Source organism: Fundulus heteroclitus, chromosome 19 (genome assembly GCF_011125445.2).
Source record: "Fundulus heteroclitus isolate FHET01 chromosome 19, MU-UCD_Fhet_4.1, whole genome shotgun sequence".
NCBI classification, from domain to species: Eukaryota; Metazoa; Chordata; class Actinopteri; order Cyprinodontiformes; family Fundulidae; genus Fundulus; species Fundulus heteroclitus.
In genome coordinates, this window is record NC_046379.1 from 6,832,307 (window position 1) to 6,848,279 (window position 15,973).

The window sequence follows — 15,973 nt, forward strand, 5'->3', positions numbered from 1 at the left end:
GTTTCATACCGCATACGCTCTGACCAATCACGAGACGAGTTTTTAAATTCTCGACCAATCACCAGGCGGCTCCCGTCAACTGCGGATGACGTAATTGAAGCGTGCTTGTGGACAGAGGGATGTTAAGGTTTGAGCTATATTTCTACTAATTTTTTTAAGTTTGAACGATAAATATCTTTATTTATTGTATTAAAACGGTGATATTATGATAACCGCCATCATGATTGATCGTTTAGACACCCGCGGCCTGTCAGAAGCGGCGTTACAGCGCGATTTAAACAGGATTTACTCAGGATGTTAAACTTTTTTTTAAATTCATGTTGCTTCTTTCATCAGAATGACAACAGAATAACACTATATTTCATGATGGAAGCTTTCAGACACCTCAAATAGTAAATTACTAAAGAAATGGGGACTTAATTTAAATCGTCTCTGTGAAATCATTGCATTCTGTAATTTGGTATTTTGGCTACATTTCTAGATTAATAAATGGAGGTTTTGCAGACTAATAGCAACTGTCATCTTTAATAACATCCGGGCTTTGTGCCTTAGTATTTTCCTACATGGGAAAATTAAATGTTTTGTTCTCCGAATTCATATAATTAATTTATTCTTTCTGTTGTTATAGTATCTACTTTTGTGTCTAGCTGCATGCTTTCATTTGCCTTTCACTTTGCCGCTGGTACACCTGAATTTCCTCACAGTACGACAATGAAGGTTATTTCTATTCAGCTTTTCTTAAAAAAAAAAAAAACAGATAATAATCTCCCATGATTAATTCAAATAGTGTGAAAGACATTGGGGCGAATTACAAAGCTAAAATTGAGTGAATAATTGAAGTAAATCCATCCACTCCTCAATCATCCTCCACTTATCCGTAAACTCTTATGAAAGAATCAGTCAGTTTTCTTTTTCTTTTTTTGCAATGTCTCGTTTTCAGTTTTATTTCAGTTGACTACTATTTGTAATTTCATTAGTTTTAGTTAACGATAACTTTGCCTCAGACATCAATAAAAAATTTCTAAGCATGTATGTTTTTATACAGGTGGTACATTTTTTAAAACATACATATGCATGGTCAGTATGAGGGATTGCTGCAAAGCCATCAACAATGCAGACGACTGTCCACTGTGGCTCTAGACTTGTCAAGACTGCAATCTGCTGGGTTTCCTTAGAGAGGAACCTTTTTGACCAATCTGTATAATCTGATCCAATCTGTATAATATGATTGAATTTGACTTTGGAAAGTGCCTTGAGATGACTTGTGTTGTGAATTGGCGCTATATAAATGAAATTGAATTGAACTGAATAAAATAAATGCTCAGTTTTTTTGTAAATTTTTGTGATAATGGCAGGTGACCTTTTTGCATAGTTGCATTTTTAAAGTGCCATTTCAGAAATTAGCATCTGATTTTTCACCTCTTTGCTTTAACAGGTTCGTCTCCAGAACCTTTGCCTCCCTTCAAACTCAAACAAAGCTAGATTCTGCTGCTGTGCTCCAGAGTGTCCTCTTTTCAGACTCAGTCAGTTCTGGGTTCATCGGGGCGACCAGAATGGAGCCCAAACTGTACCGACCCCCTCCCCAGGTCCGGGGCATGACCTCTCTGGACAAAGACGCCTTCACACAGGCTATTACAGTTCCAGCTCTCCTGGTACCAACGGGGGTCTTAAACAAAGTCATGAAGAGTCTGAAGAAGTCCGCTATCCAGCGTCCCGGTGTGCATCGAGTGGTTCAAGACGGAGAGGAGGGCAGCGGTTTTCGGTTAGTCCTTTTGGACCCCCACAAAGTGTCGTCGGCGAGCTCTTTCAGTGAGGCTGAAGCAGAGGCCCTCCGTTCGTTTGGTGTCTCTGATGAGCTGCAACAATACGAGCTGAAGCTGACCTACGACAACCTGAAGACGGAGGAGGTGCTGGAGGCGGTGCTCCCTCAGGGTCAAGATGTGACATCATCATTCAGCCGGGTGGGACACATCGCCCACATGAACCTGAGAGACCACCAGCTGCCATACAAGAACCTCATAGGTAAGAGGCTGAGAGAAAACTGGCTCCGGAACAGTAGGGGGCGATGTTTAACCCAACTGGAAAGTTGAAACTGTTCATAGGCAACAAACATTATATTTCTAAATAAAACCCCAATTTTATGTAGAAATAAAATGAGTTTCATTTTCAATAAAAACTAATTTCATTGTGATTTTTGACGTTAACATGCTCAAAAGTAAATTAAATGTTTTTTTTTTTTTATGAAACAAATGACACAAAATAGTCTGATTTTTGTAGAAAATTGATTCGTAATTCATGTTGGATCCGAAATGTGAAAAAGGTTTGATGTCAAAGTCTATTCTCAGCAACGAGAAGAGATTGCAAGTCACTATTTCCTGAAAAATGCCGGTTGCGACCTATGCCAGCACGGTTTGGTTAAACTTATAAATTTGTTTTTAAACTGCCATTGGGGGCCGCATAAAATTATTCCGAAGGGCCGCAAATGGCCCCCAAACCGCACTTTGGACACTCCTTCTCTAGAGTCTGTTGCCTGTGAATATATGCACCCTCCGCGTTTGTGGTCTATTTCGTTCTGTACGCACTCTGACAATAAAGTTTGTCTAAGTCTAAGTCTATTCTGTTAAAGATGTGTAAACATCCTGAAAATAACTCCCAGTTTTATTGCTGCAGAGAACAAAAAGCCGTCATTTAATCTGGTTACATTTGCTGTGTTTTCTGCAACAAAATGTAACTAAAACATTTACTTAAAGTTAATCCAACCTTCTAGGAATATGCATCCTTCTGTTTTCCCTGCGGTAGTTAATTAGCCACTACTCAAAGTAGGAAAGATGAGAGAACATGGTATTTTAGTGAAGACGTGTGTGTGTTAATCTTAAAGGGGAAGTCCGGTCAACAAGGAAAAATCAGGGTATCATTAGCTATAACTAAAACTTATACGTTTGTGGTTATTTAATGAACTTATCTTTAATCAATAAGAAAATAAAAACATAAATTGTCGTCTGAATCACTGTGTATGGGGGCTGACATTACTGCCCATATTTGGGCAGTAAGGGGCGTTTGACATCACATCCTGGGGCGTGGAAAAGCGGAAGCGGCGACAGCATTTCTCTCCGCTTTCCATGCAAAGTCAATAGGAGCCGTTCTACACAGCTGCGATCATCAATAATTTTTTCGGATTTCCAGAGGACTTCACCGCTGACATTCCCACGAGCAATTGCTAAAGGAACAATGCCCACGTACATGGCCATCGGATGTTCCAACACAACTGGTAAAAGTGGAAAAAAACATTGCTTATTTCAACACAGTCACTTCAGCGATCTCTCCTCCGCTGTGTGTGTGTGTGTGTGTGTGTGTGTGTGTGTGTGCGCGCGCTCAGCTGCAGCGCCGTGCAAAGCTGTGCTCCGCCCAGCATGTGCTGGAATGCTCTTATATTTTAATACTTATACTATAATAATCAGCTAACTTAAGTCACTTCAGTGATCTCTCCTCCGCTGTGTGTGTGTGTGTGTGTGTGTGTGTGTGTGTGTGTGTGTTTGTGTCTGTGTGTGCGCGCTCAGCTGCAGCGCCGTGCAAAGCTGTGCTCCGCCCAGCATGTGCTGGAATGCTCTTATATTTTAATACTTATACTATAATAATCAGCTAACTTAAGTCACTTCAGCGATCTCTCCTCCGCTGTGTGTGTGTGTGTGTGTGTGTGTGTGTGTGTGTGTGTGTGTGTGTGTGTGTTTGTGTGCGCGCTCCACGGCTCAAAGCCGTGCTGCGCGGAGCGCGCACATACACACACACACACACACACACACACACACACAGGCGTGTATAGATATATTCTGTAGGACCCGACTGAGTTTGCAATGGAAAAAGGTGCGCTGGATTTCGTCAAAAGTCCGGTTTCTGTCAAGAAACTCTTCTAAAACATCCATATCGCTATCAGATGATGATGACTCCACAGAACTCTCATCACTGTCACTAATTACTTCATCACTCTCTGCTTCGTACAGAGCACCAGCCCTCGCCATCTTGGAAAATAGTGCGCGTGACAAACAGAGCGTTGAAACTTGCTCAACAGCGGGTCCGCCGAGTGACGTCAAAAAATGGGAGGTGACAGTACTATTCTTGACCAAGATGGATTCCTCCAAATAAACATGATTAAATGAGAATTATTATTAATTAAAAAAACTTATAATTTTTTGCACAGTATGTAGTAGTTTTATATTTAAAGTACTTTCAGCAGTTTGAATTCTGATTTTGACCGGACTTCTCCTTTAATACGTTGGAAAAATGCAACGAGCAAACAGTTGCTGGCCTAAATCTGCCTATTTTGCCGGTCAGAGCTGTAAAAAAAAAAAAAATTTAAGACAACTAGAAGTGTGAGAAACAAGGCTGGCCATTTCTCTTTCCACCATGCACAGTCAGTAGTTTCTAATTTGTAGGAATGTTTTACTGTTTTTGCCAGTAGGTATGGATGTTTTCTGTGTTTGTTGTTAAAAATATCAAGGTTATTTGCTCTCTCTTCTGTAGGTCAGGTAATTATGGACAAAAACCCTGGAGTCACATGTGTGGTCAATAAGACAAACATGATCGACTCCACTTACAGGAACTTCAAGATGGAGGTGCTAGCTGGAGAGGAAAACATGGTCGCCAAGGTAGGTTCAATTGTTTTATAGTAATATAACATTTAATTTAATACACACCTTACATTTTATAGAAAATCTCAAACAGTCAATACAACAACATAATATAAACAGGGGCAATAAAATACACATGTAAAAGTAGTGAATGCAATAAATACAAAGAAAAGAGTGTTCATATTTACATTAATGATGCCCACATAGAGCAATAAGCCATTAGTCTGGTTCTTTATTTCTATAGCACCGATTTACAATTTACAGGACAAATGCTTCCAGTTCATCTCCAGTTAAATTTATTCCAATTCAATCAGTCCAGATTCAGATCCAGTTTCAGATCCAGTATTTCTAATACAGTACAGGCGAATTCAGTTGACTAGATACAAGTTCTGCCCTCTTACAGGTTTCTTCTGTTTTTGCCCTTTGTCACAATTAAATGCATCAGACAATCAAACACATTTTATTATACAAAGATACAAAAAGAAGTAAAGTAAAACAACCTGGTCCAATGTGAAAAAGTAATAAACCCCTTGTTTAATCATGAACAAATTAAATTTCACCAGACTTGAACAAAGAAATCACTTTCAGGCAACAGGAAGTAGAGTAAAAAAAACTAAAAACAAGCAAGTTATCAAGCCCTGATGTAAATAGAAGCAGGAATTCTGCTAAGGTCACACTGTCACACAGGGACATGTTGGTTTGGATTAGTTTTTTCCAAACTCTGCAGAAAATCATGCTTATAATGAGTTGATGCAACCCCTGACCAACCCTGTAGACGACTTCTGACTCCTCGTCATCTGTCCTCGCAGGTGAAGGAAAACGGCGTGACGTACGAGTTCGACTTCTCCCGCGTCTACTGGAACCCCCGGCTGAGCACGGAGCACCAGCGAGTGGTGCAGCTCGTTAAACGTGGCGACACCGTGTTCGACGTGTTCGCTGGGGTCGGACCCTTCGCCGTCCCAGCTGCCCGCCTCGGTGCCAGGGTTCTGGCCAACGATCTCAACCCGGAGTCGTACAGGTGGCTGCAGCACAACTGCAAGCTCAACAAGGTGGAGAGCAAAGTCCAGACCTTCAATCTGGACGGCAGGGACTTCATCCGCGGGCCTTTAAAGCAGGAGCTGCCTGCTCTGCTGAAGGCGGACTCTGCGGTTCACGTGGTCATGAACCTGCCCGCGCTGGCTTTGGAGTTTCTGGACGCTTTCCGGGGCCTCCTGCAGCTGGAGCCTCCCTGTGAGCAGAACCTCCCCACGGTGCACTGCTATGGCTTCTCTAAAGACGACAACCCGGAGGCGGACGTGGTGGAGAGGGCTTCCCGCAGCCTCGGATTCCCACTGGAGAACAAGTGCTCTGTGCACTTTGTGCGCAACGTCGCCCCCAACAAGGACATGATGTGTGTAAGGTTCACGGTGCCTAAAGAGGTCCTCTTCTGCAGCCAAGAAGCAAAAACAGGTGAGAAACTCACCTGAATACACTAAATACCTGAAGGTTTCAGCCGAATCCTGAAAAAAGCAACAAACCTTATCTTTTGAACAATTTCCTTTCATTATTTTTATTTTTCTAGATAGATGGATAGGCAAATAAGATAAAGCTAAATAAATAAAAGGATATGCACGAATCTATACATATCTAGCAGTAATTAATACTATATAACCAGTTACTGAGTGTTCTTAGATGGTGCTGGTGGCCGGCTACATCATTCACGTCTTTCCAAGTTTAAAAGTCACATTTAGGCAGCAGGTTGTTGTTTTCGTATCACTGCCCAACAAAATACACGATGAGGTTAAAACTATTTCATATCATCTGACTATAGAACAGTGAGCCGATGATTACCATCATCCCTTCCTCTACATATAAAATATAAAACACAACCATTAAAGGGCATTAAAAATGTAATTCTTCCTCTTTATTTCCATGACCTCCGCAATTATCATCCCTGATAGAGTTTTATATATAATCCTTGAAATAAGTCATTGTTGAGCCGTAGTGACACCAAGATGACCCCCTTTGCCCTGAGCTGCGATCTTTACTGCTTCCTCATCACTCTACATGTTGGTTTAGAGAACCTTGGGTCCTCATCCAGGCTGAGTTCTCAATTCCAGTTGTTTTAAAGGCAAGTTTAGATAATCACGTACCGTATTTTTGGGAGTATAAGTTGTACCAGTCAAAAAAAATGCATCATAAAGAGGGGAAGAAAAACATATCGCACCGGACTATACGCATTTTAGACATTTATTTCACACAATCCAAGGCTAAAAAACTAACCTTTAATCTGTTAAACCAATTTATTAAATTACACAGCTGCATCCACAACAGGCTGAATAATATGGGACATACCTGGGAGGATGAATGGGTTAAATTAGCAACTCCAACCAGCAAGGTTTTATTCAGCTTAACGGCCCGTTACGCTGAAAGTTGTCAAAATTTTGGCTAAATTAGACCGTTAGCGTAGCGGTGCTACGTGCTAACAGAGAAACAATCGTGTTTGGTCTTTGTTGTCTATAAGTTAATGTTTCAATTATTTTTCAAGTGGTACAGGAGCAGGATAGTTTTCACAAGCTGAGCGAACTATCTTGCAGCTATAGACGGTAACGTTTACTCCTTGGCTCATGCTGGTTAATATGAATTACCATTTAAATTTGATATAGAAGTCGCAGGATCGGCCAAACTATAAAGAAAAGTGTGACTTGTAGTCCGAAAAATACAGTGTTACTTGTGGCTATACCCTGACCTAGTTAGGTTCATTGACATGTTCTGTTGTCTTTCCCATTTTGAAGACTGTTGCATCATATTTGTACCCCAGAAATAAATTACAAAAAAATTAATAAATAACAATTAGGGGGTGGGTCATTTTTATATAAAAAAAAAAAATGTTCCATACAGGTTGCATGTGAATATATTTCAAGGCTTTTTATTCTTATGCGTTTGTAAACCATGGGGCCAATAAATGTGGAGGCTGAATGTTAATAGTTGTATTTTTTTCTGAGTATCCATGTAATTTAAATTAAACTTTGAACTATGTTTTATCTGTGTTGACAGAACCGACTGAGGAGCCGGCGCCAAAGAGACAAAAGTGTGAAGAAGCTCCAAATTCTACATGATTTTACAATCAGCTTGTCTCGGTTTTTTCTTACGTTTTCCTTCTCTGTTGTTGCATCATTTTAAGACTTTAAGTTCAAGTTTAAACTCCTAAATAATATTTGAATAATTTTGAGTTTCATGGGCTGTACATGAACATGTTTGCTCTTCAAATAAAGCCACATAACCCAAAGAATGTTTTTCTTATTTTATTCAAAAAACAACATTAATAGTGAACAAATAAATCTGTAGAAATCTTGACCAAAAGTAAGTCTGCGCTGACAACACAGTGACGGTAAAGTCTTTTTTGAGGACACCATTCAGGCAGGAGGAGGGGAGGGGGAGGAGGGGGGCCTCAGTCTTTCAGAGGGAACAGACCACTGAAAGCGTCCTGTATGGCTCGATAACACGCCAGAGCGGAGCTGTATCCTCCGGCTGTGTCCTGCGGCATGGCGGCCCGGACGTGGTTCAGATACCTGAGAAGACAGAAGACGTTACTCAGTACCAGCAGCAGGATATTTTAACTTACCTTAGTGACATGTTGCTTTCTGGTATCACATCTACCCTCTTTAGACCATTTTTGTGGATCTTTTGGACATTTTTAGGCCACCAAAGGCAGTAACAGTTGAAGACCTTGTGACTAAAAGCTTCACCAACACAACTCCATCAAAGCCGGAGTAGTGATCATGAAAACATCAAATCTGACGTCTAAAAAAAAAGATCCCCATAACCTTCAAAATGCATCTTAATGACTGGAGTGGTGTAACCTGACTCCGCCAGATAGATTTGCTCCGCATATCCATCTGGAAACCTTCCGTTGAAGTAATTTTGGGAAGGGGCGAAAATACTGGTTAGCTGATTGGCCTATGTTGGTGATAGACGGGCCAAATGAACCAATCAGATTCGTCGTCACTCTGTTACGAGCGACGACGAAAACACAACCCCAAGCCAAGCTACTCTTGCTGCTGCAGGTAAAGGCTCGTTAGCTCAGCAAAGAAATACTCTGTAATTCCGATAAAACTTGCTCGATAGCCACGCTAACGCTAGTTTCATCGGCTGAAGCCGCCATGTTCTTCAGACTGAACTGACGCGCTTCCCGTTGCGTCACACCTCAACCCGCCTCAAAGCCAACGCTGATTGGACGTTCGTTTGGTGAACGGCTCCAAATTTTCTTCAACGGAGAGTATCCAGACTGATCTGCGAGTGAAACCTTTAAAGCTCGCGAGATCAGGATGGTCTCACGAGGCTAGGAGTGGTGTGCTCAGATGACATTTTGTCTGAAAGTCAAGACTTTAAACAGTGACTACATGTTGGAAACCTTGAACATGGAAAGCAGTTTTAGCCAGGATAGTTGTATCTACAACGGTACATTACACCTTAGTATACAGCAATTATTACCAGTACTTTCATGGCTTTTCAATTCAATTCAATTTTATTTATATAGCGCCAAATCATGAAACATGTCATCTAAAGGCACTTTACAAAATCAAGTTCAATCATATTGTACAGATTGGTCAAAAATGTCCTATATAAGGGAACCAGTTGATTGCATCAAAGTCCCGACAAGCAGCATTCACTCCTGGGGAACCGTAGAGCCACAGGGAGAGTCGTCTGCATTGTACATGGCTTTGCAGCAATCCCTCATACTGAGCAAGCATGAAGCGACAGTGGGAAGAAAAACTCCCCATTAACGGGAAGGAAAACCTCCGGCAGAACTGGGCTCAGTATGAACGGTCATCTGCCTCGACCGACTGGGGTTACAGAAGGCTTGTCACTTGTAAATGTTTCAGATCTTCAAACAAATTGAAATACACACAAATTACCTAAAATCTAAAGGCGTTTATTATTACGGGGAAAAATCCAATCGTTTGGAGTTGCTGCTTCTAAGGGTCACCCAGCCAATTATTGTCTGGGGGAGGGGGAGGGGGGGGGGTCCCCTTTTCACACAGAACCACGTAAGTTTGATTTTTTCCATTTATAAATACATCTTCATTTGGAAAATGCATTTTGTGTTTGATTATCTTTATATAGAGAGGTGGGTAGAGTAGCCAAACATTGTACTAAAGCAAAAGTAGCACTACTAATAACATATGTTTACTCAAATAAAAGTAAAAAGTAGTCAGCCAAGAAGTTACCCAACAGTAAAAAATAGTATTCAGTAAGAAGGCTACTCAAGTATTGAGTAACTAATAAAAGCAGGTGATTTAACATTTAAAAATTATGCATTCGGACAGACAAATATATAAGGTTATGTGCAAATCCTGGCATTTTAAAGTGAAAAATTAGCAAAAAATAAAGAATATCATAATTGCAAAATATTAAATTCAGACAGAAGAAACTTTTCTAAATAATTTTTTACGACACTAAACTTGAAAACAATACTTACAACAGTTAATGTATATACAGTATGTTAGAACAGTGCAATGTACTTCCAATTAAATTATCTACTGTTTACGTTCATTTGGACTCCAAACGGCTCAATGAGCTCAGCAGATAGGAAATAACATTAAAATAACAAAGCTTGTCTACAAATAAGAATCTTTACTTTAACATAAACTCCAGGTTTTTGTCTCTGGTGCATCTTTGGTTAAAACAAGTTTGTTCTTTATTCATGAAGTTACTCACAGCAGGAAGAGTAGCCAGAAGTTTTACTCAAGAGTAGCGATACTTGAGTAATAATATGACTGAAGAGTAAAAAGTACAGTGCAGTAAAACTACTCCTACATTTAGCTCAAAAAGCTACTCAAGTAAATGAGTAAACTGAGTAAATGTAAGTAGTTACTACCCACCTCTGTTTATATCCAACATAGTTTGCCAAAAATGGAAATCAGGAAGGGTTTACACATTGTTTTACACCATAAACTGTATCTCTCCTGTTTAAAAAAAGCAGTAGAATAAAACCTAGAATCCATTTTTCTGGTGGTCCGTTCAGCGCTTTTCAAAGTCTATTTCCTGATTGGTTGATTGTGATAACTCCACCAGAGTTTGGTTTGAGAGTGATCCCAAGGTGAAGAACCCAGGAAGCCAGAACCCCTGACAGAGCTGAAGAGCTTTAATTAGTCTGCAGAATCATATTTGGAAATTATTTAATTTCTATGTGTTTCTTTTTACTTAAATACATCATAATTTTAATTAAGATGAAGTGTCTGGCTCAGAACCCGAGATCATTCCCAGGGATGTGTAAGGGATTCTTTCTTGATAGATTCATCAATAAATTATGAGACTGATTATATGTCTTAATCTAGTGTGACATAGCCTATCATCCGCCACATTGTTTCAACATCTTTTGTTTTCTAAGCGATCACAGATGTACCCAGCCAAAGCAGCTGTTCTGAATTCAAAGCAAAGCCAAAAGTCGGTCTTGGAGCAGGAAAAACTGCTGAGTTGTTAATAACCTCAACATCGTATTCCTCAGCTTCCCTGCGTGCACCCAATCTAATCCTCTCTCTGCACAACAGAGCTGAAACAGTCACATCCTAACGCAACTCAGACAACATGTAGAGCCTCTCCTTAATGCCGCCACCCCCATCTGAACCCCCTGTCTGGCGTTTGCCCTGGCGGATAGCTCCAAAGCCCTCACACGAGTCTGGCTCTGAGGGCCCCGCTTCCCGTGAGCTGAAGGAGACTTCAAAGTGATGCGAGTAGCAGGAGCACAGACAGCACTCTGTGATTTCTGGACCCATTCAAGCTGCTTTAACAGGGTAACCCAACACCTGCGGGGAGGCTCGCGCGGACCGACAGAGTGGAGGCGGACGCGGGACGAGGAGAGGCGTTGCTCAGTCTGGACGAGGCCGGAAAATGATCTGAACTGGGCCGATCGGACGTAAAGTCAAAAATCAGAGCGCGACCAGAGAGCGAAAGTCGGACGAACGGCACCGAATACCAATCAGATCAGTCCACTCGTCACCCACTAGAGAAACAACGCAGCCGCCCCAGTGATTAATAATAACTTCATTAGACCCACGCTGCTGTAGCCTGTCCTTCAGAGCACTTGAGGGAGGTCTTCTCATATGGCTTCCTGCATCAGATGAGTGCTATCTATTGATTATATTGTACCGGGCCTTTTTAATGGTGAAAAAAGTGGGCTATTTACGGCCCGCCTAAGTCTGCTCTTCCTGCTAATCTAATCCCCAAGCTACTCATGTGGTCATTCCTTCCAAGAAAGCTGAGAGCTCTGTGTAACTTTATACCTGCAAGCCCCCGAGGAGGAGAGGGAGAGCGTGAAGGAGAGGAAGAGTGCTGTCGATGCGGGGGCTGGGGGAGTGGGAAGATGATGAAGAGTATGAGGTGAAATCATCTTTATAAACCGACCCTGTCCGACCTGCTCTCACCCAGAACGGCAGAGTTTAGCTCTGGTTCTGCTCCATTAGCTCAGCGCCTCCATCTGCATCGTCCTGTAAAAGGAGACACAGACCAGTTCTGGATGTAGGCGAAGCGGAGCAATAAACCCAACTTTTTTTTTTTTGTTGTTTTTGTTTTAATGCCTGACTGCACTCTGCAGCGGTGATAAAAACCGATGCGTATTAGAGAGTCAGCTACAGCGAAGTGCCGATCGCGGTGAGCTACAAAACCGTTCTGTCAACAGAAAATAACACATTCACGCCAAAGACATAACCCTGTGAAACAGCAGCATCCCTCCCCTGTGTGCTCTAAGCCTTTCCCTGCCCACCGGCCTGATCCCCCCCCCCCCCCCTCCCCCTCCCTCTCCCTCCTCCTCATCCACCGGACTGCCTTTTGTTCATGAGGCACTGAAACCCAAGACGTTTGGGCCGGTAACATCTTTCACTCTCCAGGCCCCACTGGAGCATTAGCTGCAACCTGATCTGGGTCTTTTCAAAGCTTTGTATTATTGGGTAAATATGGGTCACTTTGCAGCGGCCCGTCACGTCGCTTCGGGGGAGCTGGAAAAGACGAGCGCAGGCGATGAAGAAAGCCGAAGGACTCGCTACGCGTTTGTGCATAAGGCAGACGCAAGGGAGTCGGATGGACAGAAAACATCTCCTTGCTTCTGGAAAATCAACAGCAGCATGAATTTATCCTCCAGTTCCACCGTTTTTAGCTAAATTACATAGATATTCATTTTTTATTTCACTTTCGGACATCAAATTGGTGAAACTTTTTCCCTTTTTAGTTCAGGTACAGTTAAAGAAATTTGTTTCATTTGTTAAATCCCAGAATGACAAATAGTTTTTTAGATTTTTTTATGTTAGTCCTCCAGTGTAGAAGCTTTCATGTGCAAAGATTACTTTGCCTGTAGACCAGGGGTCTGCAACCTTTACTATCCAAGGAACCATTTTTACCCTCGGTCCAGCTCAATAAAACTCGTTTAGAGCCACAGGTGTTACATGACCTTTGGAAAAAAGATAACTTACAATGTTTCAGAAATATTTGTATCAATTTTTTAATTTTATTTCTATTTCTGCTGTTATAAAATAAAACTTTTATAAATAGAAGATGGACATGAGTTCATCAACGGGTTAATTAGGGAAAATTCTGTTAAAAAAAAAGAAAAAAAAAAAGAAATCATTTTCAATATGTCAAAATAAATTAGAAAAAATGCAATGTAGTTATTCCATGAAAAAAAAAAAACAGCATTTTATCTATATGTAAAAAATATTAGTTGGTTCTTCATCATCTTTAGCCAAAGTTAGAAAAAGCCACAGGTTGCAGACAATTTGGAAAAGTCCAGCTCCTGTGGACGTTTCTCACGGCTACACATCAAACACGCTTCTTCCTTGTGTGACATCATAGTTTCGGTGTAAAACGTATGAATCAACCCCAGAACAAAAAGCAAAATATTTGGTGAAGATGCGGGCTGAAGCTGAAAAGAGACATCGTGTCGTTGTTCGACACAATGAAATTAGTCGTGTAGAGAGACGTACGTCGAAAAGCCCCTCAGAGAAGAAGAAGCAATGACTCAAAAGCAACATAAACTGCTGAGTGTTTCCAAATTCACCTTCAATTATGGAAACGTCGTGAGTTCTGATGAAATCAAATCTGACGTGTTTGGCTTTAATGACCACCTTAACATGTGGAGTAAAAAGGGTTAAGCTTTGCAGGCCTTAAAATACCATCCAGACTGTGAGGTATGGTGGTGGCAGCGTCATGTTGTGTGGGTGTTTTTGCTGCAGGGGGAACTAGTGAACTTCACAAAATCATATGGAAAAAAACATTATGTGGAACATACACCAGGCAACAGCGGGGGACAAATGGGTCTTACCATTTCCAAATGGACGACAACCTGAAACAGCAGGAAATTATTTACAACGCGGCTTGAGGACAACAAAGTCGCTGGTTTGGAAAGTAACGATCTGAAAGTCCTGATTTCAGGCCCTATGCACACAACGACAATGCATTAAAAACAGGATTTATGTCAACACATCTACATGACCACGTACAAAACAATAAAAACGGCGTCATTTCACTGCCACACCACTAGCAGGCGGCATGTTTCTTCGAAAGTAAACAACATGCACATGCATATAAACACTCCCTGCCTAATTTCTACTGATTGCAGTCATTCAGCTCATCTGGCAGAGCTTCCACACTCAGACAGCCTCCATTTTTCTCTGTCTACATGAAAACGGAGACCGGGATGTTTGCGAATCGTACGCACACGTAGTTCTGGACGATATATATATTAAAAAAAAGCATATCGATAAAATAGAAATCCTTTTGATCGATATCGATAATTATCAAAAAATTTCAGAGCATATATTTTAAGTACAGCCCTGGTAATTTTATGCTGTTTAATGACCTATTTTTAGATACAGACACAAACACTGAATTAAAACTCAACTTTATTTAACTAACTTTTTACCAAAACTGCAAGTTTTAAAAAAGAAAACAGAACGCATGCTCTCTGAACTCTTTGAAGGGGCGGAGCTTGGGGAAGGAGCGTTCCTGGGTCTGCGTTGTGATTGGTTGGGAGGATGTAATGACTAATATTAACCTACATGGCTAGAGTGCAAAGGGAAGGAAAACTGTTATTCTATTGAACTTTTTACTGACCCTTTTCTTATGTCTATCAATTGATGTATACTGTTATTGAATTATCGTCCAGCCCTACGCACACACGCACGCGTGTAGTGTACAAAAACAGTGGAAACGCAACAAAATATCTCTGTTTAGAAACTTTGTTGTGTGGACAGGCTGTCAGTCTCAAGGAAAATGTGTGGGCGGAGCTAAAAAGGTATGTGTGAGCAAACCTGACTCAGTTTCAGCAGCTCTGACAGGAGAAATGGGCCCAAAACCAAAACATCTGCCTCAAGTCATTCAGCTTAAAACACAATTCTAAAAAAAAAAACAACAGAACTTAAGGAAAAAAGTGGGCAAGTTTTTCTAGAATGTATTAAAATATCTGGCTTTAGCTGTATTTCTACCAGGCTTCCTTACTCAACACTGAATATCTGGGCAGTATCTCCTGCTAATGCTAATAACGGCCCCAGATTTTCCTGGTGGGTTTTCCCCCGCTCCCACTGCCTGGGAAAAAAAACAGAGCACCATCTCTAATTCGAAGTGAAAGGATAAGTGGCAAAATGTTCCGGCGGGTTCAGCATGACTTCCAGCTGAGAACGCGTGGCTCCTCTTTGTGTTTGTGCTCAGTGGCGCTGCAGTGGGACAGAAAGTGTTTGGGTTTTCTGGTGATGAGCAGCAGCGAGGCTCCAGAGGGGACCCGGCAGATACGGCACGGAGAGGCAGGCGAGCAGCGTGGGACCCTTCTGTCTAGACCCCCATGTGTTGGCTGTAATTAAATTAAGAATAACTGTGGAAGTCAAAGTGAGATGGCAAGAAAATAGGCCTGTAATGCTATTTCAACAAGTAGAAAATCAACGTGCAAACCGCAGAAAAGGCACACTCGGAGCAATTGGACTGACTTTGAAACAAACCCGGTGAAGAATCAGTGCCTGTGGTTTCATCTGTTTTTATGCTTTAAGGTTTTACGCTGTCGTTCACAATGAAGCAACTTTAAAGAAGCTGAATTAGCTTTTCATCATGGAAATAATACAAACCCAGTTCTTTATGGAATCAAAAGATCTATAATATTCGCACAAAAGTGCTACATTCAGTCCCTTGCAAAAGCATTCATGATCCTTGTAACTTTCTCACTTTATGTCAGGTTACAACCACAAACTCTAACATACTTTTATTTTACTACACTTTATGCAATAGACCAGGGGTCACCAACCTTTTTGAAACTGAGAGCTACTTCATTGGTGTCGTGTCATAAGTAGGGCTGAACAATTAATCGCATTTTCAATATAATCGCGATT

The 15,973-nt window shown here is 41.3% G+C and overlaps 2 protein-coding genes across 2 annotated transcripts in view; one reads left to right on the forward strand and one right to left on the reverse strand.

Annotated features, from left to right (window-relative positions):
• Positions 1-55: 55 nt before the first annotated feature.
• On the forward strand, positions 56-7,893 carry trmt5 (tRNA methyltransferase 5). Its single transcript, XM_012864544.3, has 5 exons — positions 56-127; positions 1,436-2,022; positions 4,519-4,643; positions 5,435-6,074; positions 7,662-7,893. The coding sequence occupies exons 1-5, from the start codon at positions 120-122 to the stop codon at positions 7,721-7,723; spliced, it is 1,422 nt and encodes a 473-aa protein (XP_012719998.2). The 5' UTR covers positions 56-119; the 3' UTR covers positions 7,724-7,893.
• Positions 7,894-8,033: 140 nt separating this feature from the next.
• Positions 8,034-15,973, reverse strand: part of mnat1 (MNAT1 component of CDK activating kinase) — a 59,499-nt gene continuing 51,559 nt past the window's right edge. The window contains exon 9 of the mRNA XM_021317485.2: positions 8,034-8,176. Within this exon, the coding sequence (XP_021173160.2) occupies positions 8,056-8,176 (121 nt within the window). The 3' untranslated portion in view covers positions 8,034-8,055. The remainder of the gene's footprint in view (positions 8,177-15,973) is intronic.